Here is a 19,825-nt window from a genome sequence, read left to right on the forward strand (position 1 = left end):
CTTTTAACTGCGTTTGTTGACACTTGTTTGTTGACACTCGCCACCATAAAAGAGTTTCTTATGAGCTGACGCACACTCTCCAGACGTTTACATGTGAATCCAGTTACTTCAGCACATGTATGAAGAAGGTGAGAAAATACATTTAGGTTGTACTGTATATAGTATGGCAACAGTTCATAATTAATTTAATTTGAACTAAGTTATCTACGGCTCGGGTTTATCGCCACAACCACTAGTCTCTTGTTAACACTTGACATCTTGCTCGATTTCTACTGGGTTGTGCGAGTGAGTTAATAACTCCCACCTGTTGCTCCATTTAAGCTTTTTTTAATTAAACTTTTAAATACATTGACAATATTTCAAATGCTAAAACTACAATTATAGAGTACCATTGTTGGGAAAATAATGTTTTAATAACAATAATAATACATTTAATTAATTAAATTTAATAATGTTTGCTTAACTTGTAAAATAGGCGTATATACATTTTAATTGAATGAATTGTGTATTTCACTGAAAAAAGACAATCATTTAATATATATATATATATATATATATATATATATTTTAAGATATTAGAAAACGTTTTTACAACAGTATCTAACTTTTTTTCAACCATAGAATGAACCATTTCAGCATTTAAAATATTACAAGTTAAAAAAGTATATTTATTTAATCGTATTTAATTCATCTCATTTTGTTTTATTCATTATATTCTCTACTGTTTTACACAACACCTCATATTCCTGTGTTATTACTGACATACAAATGTTTTCTGATTCTATATAAATATTTTTGTTAAACTCAAGAATGTCAGCAAGTTATTAATACTGCACTTTTTTTATTCATGCTCATTAAAACAGTCATAAAAACACAGAACAAAAGAGTAGATATGAGGGTAAGAAAAATATCCATACATATAAAAACAAGTCTTAATAATGTTGGGAATAACCTTGAAATTCTTGCTTAGTTATATGTAGTTAAAGTCAAACCAAGAGCGTTCAAATAGTTGGGGATTAAAACATTTCATTTCCTGACCACATGATCACAGTCCCTTCATAGTATGAAACCAAAATCGTACAACGAGATTGGAGATAAATTAGCAAACTTAATTAAATCCACAGTATAAAAATTCATTTTCATTAAACAACTGATGATTCAGGGGATTTGCCCTCTGGCTCAGCTCTTTTCTAACCCTGTACATGTACACAAACGAATATTCCTTCAGCAACTCTCTCACAGGTGAGGTAGAAATGTTCAACTGTGTGTGGATATACATATTTTACTTTAGGAAAAATACTCTCCACCAAAATATCACAAACAATATATATATACATATAAAGATAAATGTGTCTTAATTTACTCACAAAAAAGTGTTTGTACCAGGTGTATTTATTTTTACAAGCCGCATTTAATATAGTATTTTATCATTGTTAATGATTATTTATTTTTGTTTAATTTAATGTATTTTATTTTATTTAGTTTAAACATTTCCCAGTGCATATTCGCCAACAACCAGGGTTCGGTTTTAAAAGAAAATAGACTCCGCAAATACTCAACACATGAGTGTAATTAAAACATAATTACTAGTGATGTTCTGATGAAGCTTCATGAAGCAGTATCATTATGTTCAGAGTCCACTGGATGGCGGTCCCTGAATTATTTTCCTTTGTTTTGAAAAACTTTTTTAATGAAACATCACATTATTTTTAAACTGATGGCGCCACCTACTGACCTCTCAACAACATTACACTGCTTCATGAAGCTTCATGAAGCAGTGTCATTATATTCAGAGTCTACTAGATGGCGGTTCCTGAAATATTTTCCTTTGTTTTGAACAATTATTCTAATGAAACATCACGTCATTTTTAAACTGATGGCGCCACCTACTGACCTCTCAACAACACTACACTGCTTCATGAAGCTTCTTCAACACATCATCAATAATTACTACTATATAACAAATATATTGGATACAGTCTGAATCTGCAGCATTTTAATAGGTTATTTGAATAGAGGTCAAGTCAGATATGACAACCTCCCTCAGCACACCTGCTCCTGAAGAAAAACACTATCCTATACTTGTCAACTTTATCACAAACTACTATCTGGAGTACACACTCCCTCACACACACACAAAGGTTTATTCGGGTTAATATATTAACTGGACCCTTTTACGAGGCTCCAGTGTTTGTTTTGTACGGAACCGCCTTCGACACTCCACCGGCCCATCTGCTTCCCCTTTTTTTTCCCCAGTTCCAAATGAACAAAATGTAAAAATGATGACAGGTTGCCCCGGCAACCGCGTCATCTGCGATCGGCGGTCGTCTGTCTGGAGTTCACGCGACATGACACACATGCATTCTTTGGCACTTTCGAAAGGTCGAATCCGTGAATGTTGAAATGGCAGAAGCCACCGAGGAGCAGGTTCTGGTATCACGAGAACACACCATCACACCCACGTCAGAGCAGATCATTAGTGGGTAGTGGACCAAGTCTCTTGAAGAATAACAGAAGAGATACACCACTGAGTTAGCTGGGGTTTGTTGAAACTTCAAAAGGTAACGGCGATAAAGAATCAGTTGTAAGTAAGTAATTTATATTTGTAGAGCGCTTTTCTAGACCAGGGTCACAAAGCGCTTAAACAATCAAAACAATCCTCAATAAAATAAATGCTCAAAATGTCAAGATAACACTGAGAAAAACACAGGAGCCTCAGTGAATCAAGGAAAAGCCTGCACGAATAAAAGGGTCTTAAGATCTTTATGGAGTCCTGAACCGTGTGCGAGGAACCATCAGTAGATTCTGATCCACAGACCTCAGAGCCCGTGTAAGGCTGGATCAGATCACTGATGTTAGGTCTGACCATGAATAGATCTGAAAGTAAGAACCAGAATTTTAAAATGGATCCTGAAAGAAACTGGCGAAACAGTGAAGAGTTTTAAGGATCGGAGAAATGTGAGTTCTTCTACTAGAGCGGGTCAGAATTCTCACTGCAGAGTTCTGTATTAACTAGAGGCGAGACAGCTCCTTATTGTTAAGACATGAAAAGAAACTGTTGCAATAATTGTTTAAAACCTCCACACAGTTGCTGCCATGTTGGTTATGTTGCAGGAGAAGAACTAACTTCGTCTACTGTTGAAGCGAAATCCAGTTTAGAGTTTCATTGATTAATGAATGCGATGTTTGATGAATTACTTTTAAATTTAGAACAAGAGGTTGTTGTTGTGGTCCAGAGAGTTTTAGCATAACTTATTTGTGGCTAAAGGTTTCTTAAAAAATGTGTATCACAGATCGCGACCAAAAAGTCTGACAGCTTTGCAAAATTAGGTGAAATTATTTGTTTGTATTAATTATGTATTCAATCTACAGCTTGCTTCTTTGTTTAGGACTTTTTTTTCCTTCTGTCCTGATTATTCTTCAACCTTAAAATAAGTGAATATTGAGACATTTTTAGAAATAAATTGTTTTAAATAAAAGGTTTCTAAATATTCGCATATGTCTATATATTTTTTTAATTATTTTTATTTAAATATTTTTTAACTCAAATTAAAACTTGCTTCTTATTTTTTGGGACTTTTTTTTTCCTTAAGGTGATTATTATTGCCCCTTAAACTAAATGAATATTGACATCTTATTTAGAAATAATTTCATTTTATATCTGTTTTTTTTTCTTTTTTGTATATGCTTTAAAGATCAAGATAATACTGAGAACAACACAGGAGTTCGAGAAATTCAAGGAAAAGCCTGAACAAATAGAAACGTCTTAAGATGTTTCTTAAAGGAGTCAGTAGACTCCATCAAGCGCAAAGAGAGAGGAAGATCGTTCCAAAGCTTAGGAGCAACAGTCTGAAAAGATTTCTCTCCTCTGGTCCTGAGACGTGTGCGTGGAACCATCAGTAGATTCTGATCCACAGACCTCAGAGTCCGAGCTGGGGTGTAAGGCTGGATCAGATCAGTGATGTAAGGAGGAGCCTGACCATGAATAGATCTGAAAGTAAGAACCAGCATTTTAAAGTTGATCCTGAAAGAAACTGGAAGCCAGTGAAGAGTTTTAAGGACCGGAGAAATGTGAGTTCTTAATTAGACGTTATTTAGAAATAAATTGGTATTTTCTATACGTTTTTAAATGTATTTTAAGTTAAAGAAAGGTTTATAAATATTCTTCTTTTTATTATATATTATTTTACTTTTTTGGGGGAGATGCTCTGCAGCATCATAAGTATTATATTTGGATTATATATATATATATATATATATATATATATATATATATATACTTCATTCTACTGCTTTAAAATGATCTATGCATTTTATTTAACTCTATTTTGCTTCATTTTCCTTACAATCGAAAACACAATTTGACGTTAAACCCTAAAGGGCAACTCATGTGTTTATAATTGAATAGTTTAACAATTAAATTGAAATCTGCGTCAATAAAGAGAGTCTTCACTGACGACTCTCTCCACAGATTATGGATCGTTTTTCAAAATCATCGGGAGCGATTTTTGTTTTTCCGAGGTGCGATGATTTGTGATGAGAGGAAGCGTCCACGACGTTTATTAGATTTAATTGTGAGGAAAACTAAAGGAATTGTGATGAGCAATTTACATAATGAAGTGTAATGAACTCATTTGTGTCCAGAGGAGACGAGCGATAACACGTTGATACTGGAGCTCAGATCCAGACGGAGGCTAATGGTGGAGAGATTCAAAGATAAATGGCTCTAATACATTCAAACTAGGGACTCGGTGGAGTGTGAGGATATAATAGAGTATATATATATTTTTTAAATTAAGATAATTTCTAATATATTTGGTACTTTTTACTTACTTACTTTTTTACTGGACAAACTACTAAACAATTTCCCGAAGGAGACCTCCTGAGGGATCAATAAAGTTTTACCTTACCTTACTGTCCATCATGGATGATGACAGTCATCCTCTGAACACTGTCATCAGTGAGCAGAGAAGCAGAATGAGTGCACAAATGCTCCTACCCAGGTGCAACACTAATAGACTCAAGGACTCTTTCATTCCTCGGGCTATTAAATTGTACAATTCTGAGTTCGGGGGCAGGAGTGGAGTGAAAATAACTGGATGTTATGTTCTATGTTAGTCTTTGTATCCTTTGTCTTTTTTATTTTTCTTTGATCTATGTTCTTTGTCTTTATCTTTAGACTTAGATTGTATCTTCTTGTTCTTTCTCTTTATTTCTCTTTGTTCTTGGTCTTATTTTATTTTGATTTTTTTTTTTTTATGAAAAATTGCGGTATTTGCTGTGGCTATTGGAAAAAAAAACAATTTCCTGTAGGAGACCTCCTGAGGGATCAATAATGTTTTACCTTACCTTACCTTACCTTTAATTATTATTATTATCTTTTTCATTTAAAAATGAAGATACAAAAAATGTTTTTCCTTAAGAAATGTCCTTTTTTTGGTGTGTTTGCCTGTTGTCATCATTAGATTCATGTAAATCATGTGTGGCTTTTTAAAGAAATGTTATCGCTCAAAATATTTAAAAAAAATAGTAAAAGTAATGCAAGTCTTTCGAAATTCCTTTTTTTTTTTTTTTTCTTTTGCGTAACAGCCCATTACAATAGTGATGGTCTGATAAAGCTTCATGAAGCAGTGTCATTATGTTCAGAGTCCACTAGATGGCGATCTCTGCACTATTTTCCTTTGTTTTGAACAACCATTCTAATGAAACATTACATTATTTTTAAACCGATGGCGCCACCTACTGACCTCTAAACAACATTACACTGCTTCATTAAGCTTCATGAAACAGTGTCATTATGTTCAGAGTCCACTAGATGGCGATCTCTGCACTACTTTCCTTTGTTTTGAACAACCGTTCTAATGATCATTTTTAAACTGATGGCGCCACCTACTGACCTCTGAACGACATGACACTGCTTCATGAAGCTTCGTCAGCACTAGCTTGAGCACAGCAAGTTAAAAAAAATGTAAAGAAGTTCGAACAACGATCCACGACCTTTGGTCTCGTGGGATTTAAGTTTCACTTTTCAACAAAGAGTAATGACCACTTCACCTGACGTGTCACGAGGACTCGACTCTAGGAAACCACTGCCTCGGGGCCATGTTTCGACACACAAGACAAAAAAAAAGGTCGCACTTCTTATCTCCAACTCGGAACTAAAACCCGCAGCCTGGTGAGACGGCGATCCAGCGGCGACGCGATCTTATCTGGAGCGTGCGACAGCTGCCGGCGCTCTCGTCTCTCGCGGCGCGAGGACTTCAAGGTGCGGCTTCTACTCTATCCTCGCCTAGATCTCGTTGAGGTCACGTGACCGTCGAGCTGCGATGAGGACTATGAAGGTTCACCCGTGTAGAAGAGGCGGTGAGTCATCCAGGGCCACATGATGTAGTTCACGGAGGTGCTTCGCTGCACGAGGCTCCACTTAGACTCACTCGCGGCCGTGGATTTGATGTATTTGAAAGGCTAGTTTTTCAGGAATTCCTATTCAGACACCGGACTGTGTTCGAGACCGATCACGTGGGTCTCGCTGGACGAGCACCAGTTACGTGATCATAACTAAATACCTGGCGAATGATGTTCCTGCTCAATTCAAAGGTGGGGTAGATGCTCCTCTAAACGTTGTGAACAAGCAGGTTCATGCCATAGTTTTGTCTAAAATATTACATTTTGTGGTAAATGTATCTGCCGGAGCTGGGACTAAAAGGGGATGTTACATCCTCTTTACATTAAAATGAATAAATCTTCTGTTCTATTTGTCATCAGGGCCTCTGAAGATGTCACACTGAGCAACATGGATGTTCATTTTATTTTATTATAAAAAAAACACATATATAGCATTTTAATTCCACAAGAAATGTTGTATCCTGTGCGTTTTCTGGGTCAAGGTGACCCAAAGACCCCAAAAACAAATGTGTGTGTGGTATCCCTTGTGCTGTCTCTGGGTCAATGTGACCCAAAGATCCCAAAACAAATGTGTTTGTGGTATACCTTGTGTTGTCTCTGGATCAAGGTGACCCAAAGACACCAAAACAAATGTGTGTGTGGTATCCCTTGTGCTGTCTCTGGGTCAATGTGACCCAAAGACCCCAAAACAAATGTGTTTGTTGTATACATTGTGTTATCTCAGGGCCAAGGTGACCCGGAGGCTTGAAAACAAATGTGTTTGTGGTATCCCTTGTGCTGTATCTGGGTCAATGTGACCCAAAGACCCCAAAACAAATGTGTTTGTGGTATACCTTGTGTTGTCTCTGGGTCAAGGTGACCCAAAGACCCAAAAACAAGTCGTTCACTTTGACCCAGAGATGACACAAGGGACAGCACAAACACATTTGTTTTCGAGCCTCCGGGTCACCTTGGCCCTGAGATAACAGGCGAGTTGAAGGGTCAAAGTTCATTCTGTTGAATTAAAACGCTAAATAAGTGATTTTCTTTTTAAATAATTAAATAAAATTAACATCTGTGTAGAAACAATGCGACATCCTCAAGAGAAATCTATGACACATCGAACTAAGAGCCGTCGCCTGATTTATTCATTTCAATGTAAACATGCCAGTGACACGTTTGGTATTCGCTGAGTGTTCAAATCCTTCCTGTGACTGTATAAACCGGTTCTCTTTCCCAAAATATATCTTTCAAAGTCAACAGACAATGAGGTACAAATGAGGAGTTTCTGCTACACAAGAATGTTTTCATTTGAAACAGGTTCTAAAAACCTCAACCAAAACCCAACATGGAAACAATAAGTCCCTTTGTTTATGTTTTATGGTGTGAGTTTATCATCACGTCCAAAATAAATGTGTCTGCAGACCTTACAACTTTACAAGTACAGACGATATTGGGACCAAACATGGAGATAAATATGCTCAAGTTAGCATTAAAAATATGGTCATGACCAGTCGTCACATTAAAACAAACTGCTCAGTCGCACAGTAGGTTCCCACGAAGAGCTTTGGTTTAAACACATCGTCGGTGTTGAAGGACGATCAATGGACCAACATAAACAAACATCAAATATTTCAATTGTCCCTCAACAGGGCTGGCGGCGGTGAGAGACTCGTCACGCCCCATGTTAAGTTGCCAATCCTTTCAACGCTTAATGACACAATGACACTTTGTACTTTGTGAACTCTATTAGTTTGTGGGAATTAACTCGTGTCCCAAACATAATCAAGTAGTCAACAAACTAAACACTAAACATAAATGTGTTAAAATGTCGTTACCTTGTCGTTGCAAACGTGTCAAATTCTTTACTGTAATACCCAAAAAATTATGTAGATCTTAAAATAATTATCGGTATATGTAACCTTTAAAAATGTAAATTGCTAATAAAATAATAGTTACAATAGTAGTTCACCGTCATGAGAGAATTTATGACGCCGAGTGCACTTTTTCAGTGGAAGGAAGGAGGTCATGATCGTGACAATAAATCGTGCCACAATACAATAAAACTCTGTAAAAAAAAAGACAGAACTTCCCGTCGTCTCGTTCGACTAGGAATCTTCAGAGTCACTTCCTTCACCGGCACATGTCACCTGCACCTGCATTCCAGCGCAGGAAAAGGTGTGTCGCCGAGGCTTTCTGGGAAATAAGCCGCACTTGACAACTTCTCTCGACGAGGACTCGCCTCGAAAAAACACCGTCGACCAGAGTTGAATTCGCCTGCGTAAACATACGATAGCGTGGAGTCGTTGGTCACTGTCGCCATGGCGACAATCCATCATGAGTGGAAACAATGTGATTTAATAGCAGTTAAAAGCATTAGTGACTAGTAATAGTGACTCACTAGAAACATTTTTGAAATAGAAACTCATTTAGAAATGTGTTACACAGAAAAGAAACCATCATGAAGTTGGAAGGCTGAGCCAGTCCCACAGTACGACTGCCCAACGTTTGTTTCTGTAGAAACAAAAGTGATGATGGAGGAAATATATGACTCTGAATTTGTCCTTTGTTTTAAGAAGTTTTTGCTATTTTCAATCATCTTTGATGTCTTTAAGGTTTTAACGGGGGCTGTCATGCACTTTTCCAATTTTTTACTTTTGAGCTTTTACAGTTTCAAATCTTTCTCACAAAATCTTCTGAACAGTCCTTTGTTATAACACCCACAATTCTTCATCATATCTAATAAAATTCTTGTTTTTTGATGTCATAAAAACAAAAAATCTGAGCCTTGTTGACTGTGTTAGAAGCAATAGTGCCCGTGGCTAGAAGTAGAAAAGTGCATGTCAGTTCAAAGGTAGTCAGAATATTAAAGTCATGACATATTTGCTTTATACTGTGAGAACACTTGATTTTCATGAAGTTAAAAAACATTGAAATATATTCCGGTATGTTTTTTTAACGTCATGTTTATGTTGTATACGCTTGTATTTTTGTTGTTCTCAGTATTATCTTGACCTTTAAAGTATATATTTTATTGAGTATTGTTTTGATTGTTTAAGCACTTTGTGACCCTGGTCTGGAAAAGCGCTATATAAATACATATTACTGACTTAATTACTTACTTTTAGTTATTGTAGAGCTTTTTTGGGCTCAACCTGTACAGCAGAGTTGCAAACATTTGTGACTCAGATCCTCCACAAGACTGCAGGCACGTTTCAAACTAACCTGACATGTTTTTTTTTCATCAGACTTTTTCACTTCACTTTGTTGGGAAATTTGAGACGATGTCAAATTACTTTTAAACCAAAACAGATGGTGAGTAAAAATGTGATAATTAAAAAAATATTTAGAACTTTTATTTATTGCAGATGTTGACTAAATACTTGATTAGATAATTTTTTAATAACACGTTGTAATGAGATAAAATCTCTCTCTCTCGCTCTGGTTTTTCAAAATATGAATAATATATTAATAAAGGTGTAATGAATGATGGTTTAAATGTACTTAATCCTCAAACGATTAGAAATTAATCAATCTATATATACAGTATATAAATATATATATAAAACAGTATATCAATGTTCGTCACGTACCCTACCAGTTGCAGGTCTCCAACCCTCTCTGATTGGTCAAATCAGTCACATGGTATGTAGAGTCAGGAAGTGAGAAAAGTCCTTAAAAACGGTGAGTAGTAAGTAAAAAAAAAATGCTGCCTTTTTTTAATCATCCATCTCCTGCTATGTTTTACTCACATTTACAATTATTAAAAATAGAATACTAATAATATTGTTTTAGAAGTGTTTTTTTATTCGTATGACTCGTTCTTGTTGTTGTGATTGTGTTTCAGTAAAAGTTTTAGTAGCTTTGAGTATTTCTGTTGCACGAGATAATCATTTTCGTTATCGTCTGCTTGGTAGAAGTAAAAGTGATGTCAAATGTAGTCCTAATTGAATTTTTCCTGTATAACTATTTTGTATTTGCAGTATAACTAGTGTGTTTGTGCTGCAGATTTGAAGTACTTATATTGAACAGTTTACGTAAGAACACTAGACTTTTTGTTGTCGTTGCAGTTTTGTTCTAGTTTGTAGGAGTAGTAGCCTCTGATGCCAGGGGTGGTCAATTATAATTCTTCAAGGACCACATTCAATTCTGTGAATGTTGTTAGGGGCCGTCAAGCAAAAATAAAGATGAAAAAAATCCCTAAAAAAAAGGACATTAGTCATTAGGCCGTGACATTTATTATTAAGCTAAATAAGCTGCAATTTTATTCTTGTATATATATATAGATATATATATCTATATATATATATATAGAGAGAGAGAGAGAGAGAGAGACAGAGAGAGACAGAGAGTTTTTCAAAACATTTTTTCAACTAACTTAAAAAAAATGTTTTGAGGGATTAATATAAACTCCAAAAATGACACACATGAAAGGAGGGAAAAAATTAAACAAGTGTGAAAATATAAATAAATAGAAAATACATTTGTTAATGCATTAGAACCATTTATACATGATCGTACTTTGACATTACTAGGGCCGCATAAATACAGTCAAAGGGCCCAGGTCTGCTCTAATGTGTCAGGAGTGTTTGTTAAAAAAAATCAAAATACAAAAAAAAATAAAAACCTTTGACCCACATTCATATGTGAACAGCCAGAGCAACAAAACGTCCTCTATCCTCAGGGAACATGGAGACACATTTTCACACACTCCTGCTCACTTTTACGACACTGATATGGAATATTACGCAACAAACATTAACCACCATCATAACTTTACAACTTTCCCATGAAGCCAAGATTATTCCAACAGGCCGCGTCCTGCCAGTAGCTCCGACGGGGCCCGAGATTCCCATCAGGCGCTCCACCCCCCACCACCCGTGGGGTCAGCGCGAGAGGCATCCCCCCCCCTCTCTGCTCCGGCAGCAAAGACTTGTTTGTTTTTCTCTGCTCTTTCGAATCTGACGCAGAGATAGTCATCTGGTGAGTCTGTGTCTGAGGAGCTCTGAGTTTGAAGTTGAGCTGCATCTCCAGTGTTTTATCCTGAGTCACGAGTGAAGATCAACGTGGAGCCGAAGAGAATCAACAGTGTCTATTTTTAGTGTTGTAGTATCTTTTTGTTGTTGTAGACCAGGGTGTTACTTATGTAGTTATGAACTGTTGTTGTTCTAGTAGTGGTTTTTATTGTTGTGTTACAAGTGAATTTGTTGTCATAGTGTCGTACATGTTGTTGTTAGTGTTGGTTTTTATCGTCTATTTGTTGTCGTACTAGTTTGTAGTTGATGAAGTAGAGTATTAAGTGTTGTTGAAGCATGAGGATATATTGTTATGATATTGCTATGGTGGTAGTTTAGTGGGAATGTGATGATGTCACAGTAAAAGATAATGGTGTTGGTGTCATTTGTGTTACCAGACTATTTTTTTGTTTGTTTCCTTCTGGTGTTTGTTGATGCTGTAGTTGCAGGAATTTTAGTCGCATCAATTTGTTGTTGTTGGCCTAACGGTTGCAGTAGTATTTTGTCTCTCAGAAGTAGTAGTTGTACTTCAATTATCTTGTGATGGTGAACTGCAGTTACCATGGACGGACGGACGGATGGACAGGCGGATGGACAAACAGACAGATGTGACTGATAGAAGGACAGACAGACAAACAGATAGGATGGCCAAGCAGACAGACACATAGGACAGACAGACAGACAGACACATATGAAAGACAGACACATAGGACAGACAGACACATAGGACAGACAGACAGATATGACAGACAGACACATAGGACAGACAGAGAGACATACAGACACATAGGACAAAGAGACAGACACATAGGACAGACAGACAGACAAATATGACAAACAGACAGACACATAGGACCGACAGACACATAGGACAGACAGACAGACACATAGGACAGACAGACAGACAGATACATAGGACAGAGAGACAGACAGACAGACACATAGGACAGACAGACAGACACATATGACAGACAGACAGACACATAGGACAAACAGACAGACAGACAGGCTGACACATAGGACAGACAGACACATAGGACAGACAGACAGACACATAGGACAGACAGACAGACACATAGGACAGACAGACAGACAGACAGAAAGACAGACAGAAAGACACATAGGACAGACAGACACATAGGACAGACAGACACATAGGGCAGACAGACAGACACATAGGGCAGACAGACAGAAAGACACATAGGACAGACAGACAGACATATAGGACAGACAGACAGACACATAGGACAGACAGACACATAGGACAGACAGACAGACACATAGGACAGACAGACAGACACATAGGACAGACAGACAGAAAGACAGACAGAAAGACACATAGGACAGACAGACACATAGGACAGACAGACACATAGGACAGACAGAAAGACACATAGGACAGACAGACACATAGGACAGACAGACACATAGGACAGACAGACAGACACATAGGGCAGACAGACAGAAAGACACATAGGACAGACAGACAGACAGGCTGACACATAGGACAGACAGAAAGACACATAGGATAGACAGACAGACACATAGGACAGACAGACAGACAGACACATAGGACAGACAGACAGACAGGCTGACACATAGGACAGACAGATGGATTGTAAGACACAGATCCGATGTACACCTCCAAAAAAAGTGTAATAGTTGATTGACTATGTCAATGGAAGGATGGAAGGATGGAAGGATGGAAGGATGGACAGACAGACTGGATGAACCGACTCCTGGACAAACAGGATTGGATAAATAATAACAGTGTGTGCAGAACCAAAACGTACACTACACACACTCCAGAGTCGTACTCTCACTCTTGAAAGCGAGCAGAGTAAACACTCGCTGCATTTGAAACCTCATTAATGAGTCCAAAAGTCACGTGACTTCTAAAGGCTCTCCCTCGTAAACCTGGCCCTGGTGTCTCTGTGGTCTTATTAACAAGCTCCCCTCCAGTGGTTGTCAGTTGTACTAACTCGCTGAAAAACACACACCGTCGCCCGAGACACAGCTCTTGTCAGTGCAGGTCCACAGGCCTATTAGAGAGACGTCCATTAAGAGCACTGATCAGCGTTTGTTCATCGGGAGAGAAAAGACGCTGTCACTTGTTGACTCTGAGGTTTTTTTTTTATGAGCGTTCCCGTCAACAGATGCTGCCGCTCGCTGATAATGGCCGTGCGGTGACTAAGCAGCGTATTCTACAGCCAGGAATACTTTTGACGTATTTCCTGCAGCGTGATGACGTCGCCCTCTGTCTTTTATTAGCCTCGGAAAAATGTCATCGCATCGATCCCGACGCACGGATCTGTCGCCATCAGTCGCACCTCTTAGTCAAGAAGTGTCGTCCGCATCACGGTGAGGTAGAAGGGGTTCTGAACCGGCAACCCCTCCGCGGATCAAATCAATCTTAAAAAGGATCGGCACGGAGCTCTGATTGTCGAGCGTGCGGCTCGACTAAATGCGACGCCGCGGCGCTAGAACTTTAATCAGCCGCATCAAAACAACCATTAACTAACCTCCCATTGTTGCCGCCTCTGACTCAGCGAGCGTCGTGCTCACACCTACTGCCTTCTCGTAAAACTTCCTGCCCATGAGCAGGAAAGCCTCACAATCTAACATTATGACCACCTGATGAAAATGATTTGAAGCCAGATTGAGCTAAAGGATCACGTACTAGCTGAATTCCCTGATGATGCCCCGGGGGGTATTTTACAAGATACAAAACCGCAAAAGAGAAATGAACGCAAAAGGCCATGTAATTTAGTCTAATTGTCCAATTGTTCTATAAATGGTGTGCTGAAATGTGTGCAAGCTTCATCTATTGGCCGAACCCGACAGGTTACGATAAAAATGATGCAGAAGCTGCTAAGGGCCAGAGGAACGCCAAGAACGTTGGAGAACTTTTTAAAAGGTAACTTTAGCTATAATTTAGCTCTCAATCAGCCTATTCAAGCTATTCTAGTTCTCATAATAAGAGCGTAGTTGGCGCACTACCGTTTTAGCAAAAGAAAATCAGGCTTAGTCCGGACATGGAGAAGTTCATGGCAGTCATTTTGAGCCCGAGAAAAGCTCTGTAGGACCCATGTAGCACCCATGAGAGTGGAACCAAGCTGACCCTATAGATATAGATAACTGGGTGGTTGTCATCAATATCACCACACAATGTAAAGACATGTTGTGAATAAATATTTGTATATACTATGACGTCTATGTAAGTAAGTTAAATAAATTATATTTGTAGAGCGCTTTTGCAGACCAGGGTCACAAAGCGCTTAAACAATTAAAAAATACATATTTATAAATAAAATATATACTTAAAAGATCAAGATAACAACGCGACAAACACAGGAGTCTCAGAAAATCAAGTAAAAGCCTGCAGGAATAACAATGTCTTAAGATGTTTCTTGAAGGAGTCAGTAGATCATCAAACACAGAGGGAGAGGAAGATCGTTCCAAAGCTTAGGAGCAACAGCCTGGAAGGATTTCTCTCCTCTGGTCCTGAACCGTGTGCGAGGAACCATCAGATCACTGATGTAACTGAGTCTGACCATGAATAGATCTGAAAGTAAGAACCAGAATTTTAAAGTTGATCCTGAAAGAAACTGGCAGCCAGTGAAGAGTTTTAAGGATTGGAGAAATGTGAGTTCTTCTACTAGAGCGGGTCAGACGTCAGTTTTCTCCTTAACGAAAAGGTCTGTAGTTTCCACTTCTGCTTTAAAGCATCAGAAAAGCCTGATAGAGGGCATTGTTCTTACTACAATAACACCCTCAACAATGTACAAGCACTTATAACCAAGAAGTTTCTTCATCAAAATCTTTCACCCTCCAACCGTGATTTGCTAATGCTGCTTACTTTTCAAGCATTAACTTGACTTGATAGTTAAGAGAGTTTGTACTTTCCAGCTCAGGGGTGTACTTACAGTCAGGGCCATTTGTCGGTGTATTGTCGGAGGCCCTACACATGCAACCCAGACTAAACCAACCAACGAGTCAGGGTCCCTCGGAGTCCCTCCACCCCTTTCTGATCACATCAACATATTTCCGTGCTTCGACTCATAATTTGGGAACCATGTAATTTGTGAATTTGCGAGCGACTCCTCCACACAGCCGCTCTGTTAATGTTACAACGGGGTCTCCGTGTGACCCCCACGCATCCAGGGAATGCATCGTAGCGTTTTATTTTTCAGCTCTCGCGTCCATGACGCGACGCGGTGATTTTGGAGTGTTGTTGTCGTCCACTCACTGAGCTCATGTTCCTGTTGGCTGAGTGTCTGAAATGATCTAATAGTGTTTAATTTGATCTCAGGAGGTGTGCACTTATTTGAATACTGTTTTTTTCAAAATTAAAATTAATGGCCGTAATTACCCTGCTCATGAAACACGGGAGGTTTGCTTTGGATAATGTACAACAAAATGAAAACACACTGTCTTTATTTTCTTTACTCGAGCACTTTTATTTTTGTTTAGATGGAAGGTTATTTATTCATTCTCTGATGTGTTTGAATTTCTAAAAATAAAATCATGAGCAAATTTCAGCTTGTTCTTAAATATATCCTCCCTTGAGTTATCTCTGGGTCAAGGTGACCCGGTGGCCCCCGAAAACAAATGTGTTTGTTGTATTGCTTGTGTGGTCTGGGTTCACCTTTTGTTGTCACCTTGACCCAGAGAACGAATAAGGTTTAAGTAAACATAGATTTTGGAGTTTTTATCTACATATACAAATAAAAGGGTCATTTTTCAGTGAAACATGAAATCAATGATTTGCTTTTTTGCATATTATTTATCTTTTTTTGCATAGAGTTATAGGAGCATTCTCACTTTATAGAGCATTATACAGACATGTATTCTTAAGACATTTTTATTTGTTCAGGCTTTTCCTTGATTTTCTGGAACTCCTGTGTTGTTCTCAGTATTATCTTGATCTTTAAAGTATATACTTTATTGAATATTGTTTTGATTGTCTAAGCACTTTGTGACCCTGGTGGGGAAAAGCGCTATATAAATACAAATTACTTACTTACTTACTTACATGTGAAAATAAACCTTTTTTTTTTTTTAATTTCATATCTTTTAATGGCTTTATATTTCATTACCACCTGCTTACAGCCTCGCATCAAGTTTAATGGGGGTTGTTATACAACCCGTTTATGAAGACATGTCCATGAATGTTTTCTTAAACATCCTTTAAAAAAAAGTATATTTCATAAAAGAATAAAAATGAATATAGAAACAAAACAAACACTCTAAGTGACATTAGCTGTGTAAGTCAAATGGACCACAAGGTTGACCAAATGTCTGAACGTTTTCTCTCAACCATTTTTAAATAGTTTGCAGGGAATTTTCAGTTTCAGTTTCTCTGCATCTTTAGAAAATCAAACTGCCCCCCTTTACTTGCTGTGACACGTGTTAGGGGGTGATTAATAAAAAAGGTTCTGTTTGGTCATCACCCAGCAAAACAATACATAAGAGCATCAGACTGAAAATGCAGAAGCGCAAAAAAGATACAAAAAACTAAATAAATTGTTCAAATAAAGCCAAGTAAACCAGCTGCAGTGGTGGGAAAAGTATGTTGCTTAAGGGGGGAATGCCCTAAGGACTACAAAATATTAGGGGGCCAGAGCCCATCCCAGCTAATTAGGGTGATAGTCAGAGGACCCCCTGTACAGGTCATCATAGGACACAACATAGAACCATTCTCACTCACGCCTACGAACAATTTAGACTCGCCAGTCAATCTGTATGTTTTTGGGGATCTATACATTAAACCAAAATGTTCAAACCAAAAATTCAGCCACTCGTTCTTCTTCAGGTGTTATCTCTGGGAGACATAAACAGCTCACATCTGCTCCACAACAATAACTCGCATTTACACCCCTCCCTTGTCTGGTGCAGAGGCTGTAAAGTTAAAGCCCGCCTGTAATTGGAGTGGTATCCTTCCATGGGTTGGGAGGTTACAAACACACCATTGATAGGCTGCATTGCAAGGGTGTTAGGAAGAAGCCATCTGCTGCTGTTTATGGTTCATTAGCCTCCCTAGCCTGGATAAGCAGGCTTCCCCCCACTGCAACAGGTACAGCAGGCTTTCTCACTGACACACATACATAACAACATGTTTAGGTCGGGGTTTTTGACAGATCCGTGAATGACGTTTGGGAGAACGCCACTATTTAAATTCGTACCTTCCAAGGAGTCCGTATGTATACTGGGAATCCGCCAGCAGTAATGTGATCTCGCCCTTCTGCATTGACATTACACACTCCTCGAGTGCCTGCAGGTGTCAAAGAACAGGAGAAACAAAGTTGCGTTAATTGACTACACAACGTAGTCTGGGTAAAAAAAATAGACAAGGAAGCAACGTGCTTTTAAAATACTGGAAGGGAAATTAAGTAAACCACAAATCAAGATAAATATATAGGAAGACACCGAGTACAGGAGATAAATAAACAGTATTTGAGGAATGGTGTTGAGCATCAGACTAAAGTCATTCACCCCTAAACCATGTTTCAGCTTCACTGACCCCATTGTTCAGGTGTTAAAAAGTGATCAACGCTCACCTGGTTGACGTCTCCTTCTCCTATTGCAAATACCAGCTTGCAGTCTTTCTCCACCACGGTGCGGTCCTCCAGGACACACTGCATCTTTATAGTCACCTCCTGGCCCCAAGATGGATGCAGGGCATCCGGGGGCGCTGGCTCCAGAACCTTCTTCCTTAAGAGACGGTCTTCTGTGGGAATAATGGCGTGGAAAGTAAGACACACTTCTAATGCTAAAGGAATTTCTAAAGAGAAGCCCTTAGCAACCTGTAGCTGTGACCTATGACCAATCGAAGTATACTCCTGAGGATCTATACATGCTTCAAAACAAGCACTTTGTCCCAGAAGCCTTTTCTTCCTCTCTTTGCTTGTCCTTCATTACCACTGTAGTCCCTTCGAGACCTTTATCTATTTTGTTGATTAGATGGTATAATGCAACGAAGAATTCTTCTTGGATATGGACTACAAATCACCACTAGAATAAAACCATCTATTATTTCCTTGTCATTATATTTATTAAGTGACATTTTTGTCCTTAAACTCTTAGGTTTTTTTTTTGTAACAGACAAAATCATAGGATCAGATCATCTCAAAAGTTATGTAATCATCATCATCATGGACTTTTAAATATACTTTTCACTTTATCAAACATCGCCATCTCGCCCTGGGTCTGAAGAAAGCCATGTGAGAAAACCTTCCAACTCATGTTTAATCCAAAACTTTTTGTGTTTGAATGCAAAGAAGTTCTGCTACGGTACTGTTCTTAGCCTCTCTGAAAAAAACAAAAACGATCCCAACAGGAAATCTGAATTTGAAACAAAATACAATTGATAAACTTGCGGCCTACCTGTGATGTCCTGCCAGTCTTCCTTGGAGAACAGCTCTTCAAACGTCACCTGCGTCCACTCCTCCATGGTATGTTCCGGAAACAGGTTCTCCACCGAAGTGTCCCGCTCCGGCAACTCATCTTCCTGGAATCGCACCGTCTTCCAACTGTTGGTCTTCTTAAGTTTCCTCATGTTTTTCAGGTCTGTCTCTTCATGTTCTCCGCCAGAGTCCTTGTTGTCTCCCGCCTCGTGTGCAGCCTCTATTTTCACACACGGCTCCTGACTGTGGTTTGTCGGAACACAGAGCCTCGCACTGTGACCGTCCACGTAAGTCGGCGCTGAGACGTCCTCCTCTTTCACCCGCGGCTCCTCGTGCTCCTCACGACGTGGCTCTCTTTCCATTTCCACACTCAAGACCATCAGCGCTCGCTACTTAAAAAGATCATCTACCGTCTATCACCACGACGCCATGGTCACTTGATGGACCTGAAGGAAGCCGTGCCGCGTATCCATTCACTAACCCGTACAAACTCAGGCTCGCCGTCGATGCACTTTGACCTGAACGTCCATTCAGAAACAAAAATGACCAATGTAAAGGGAACTGCACTGTGTGTGCTTCAAAGCTCGCTCCGGCAGCAGGCTTGGTAATCTGAGGGATTAGAGGAGAAAAAAACCTAATCTGTAAACTTCTTAATGACTTCACTACCGTGCCCCATAATGCAGTTTCCATGAATCCCATCCACCAATAGGCTTTCAGGAGATAGGTTTGAAACTTCATTTACAATGGGAGAATCTTTTTTTTTTTGCTTTCTAAGACGTTCGATCGACAAGATTAACGCCACGACCACAAATGGTGCACGTCTAATTGAATGAGGGAGGAGTTTGACTTTTGTTTGTTGCAAACACCAGGAATAATGATGCCTTTGATTTTTACCAGTAATGCGAATTGTATTTGATTATTACAGCTGAAAATAGTGCTATGAAATAATAATAATTATCAAGAAAGTTATGCACAAAGATTTTAAATTGGCAATCATTTGCATAAATGTTGATGAAGCTA

General features: G+C 38.7%; 1 protein-coding gene across 1 annotated transcript in view; it reads right to left on the minus strand.

Annotated features, from left to right (window-relative positions):
* fkbp16 (FKBP prolyl isomerase 16) overlaps positions 1 to 19,245 on the minus strand; it is a 42,901-nt gene extending 23,656 nt beyond the window's left edge. The window contains exons 1-3 of the mRNA XM_087797072.1: positions 18,786 to 19,245; positions 17,960 to 18,129; positions 17,585 to 17,673 (exon numbers count right to left, since the gene is read on the minus strand). Of these exons, the coding sequence (XP_087653198.1) occupies positions 17,585 to 17,673; positions 17,960 to 18,129; positions 18,786 to 19,185 (659 nt within the window). The 5' untranslated portion in view covers positions 19,186 to 19,245. The remainder of the gene's footprint in view (positions 1 to 17,584; positions 17,674 to 17,959; positions 18,130 to 18,785) is intronic.
* Between the last annotated feature and the right edge of the window lie 580 nt (positions 19,246 to 19,825).

The sequence above is a fragment of the Callionymus lyra genome, chromosome 8 (genome assembly GCF_982586985.1).
Source record: "Callionymus lyra chromosome 8, fCalLyr1.hap1.1, whole genome shotgun sequence".
In the NCBI taxonomy this organism is placed as follows: Eukaryota; Metazoa; Chordata; class Actinopteri; order Syngnathiformes; family Callionymidae; genus Callionymus; species Callionymus lyra.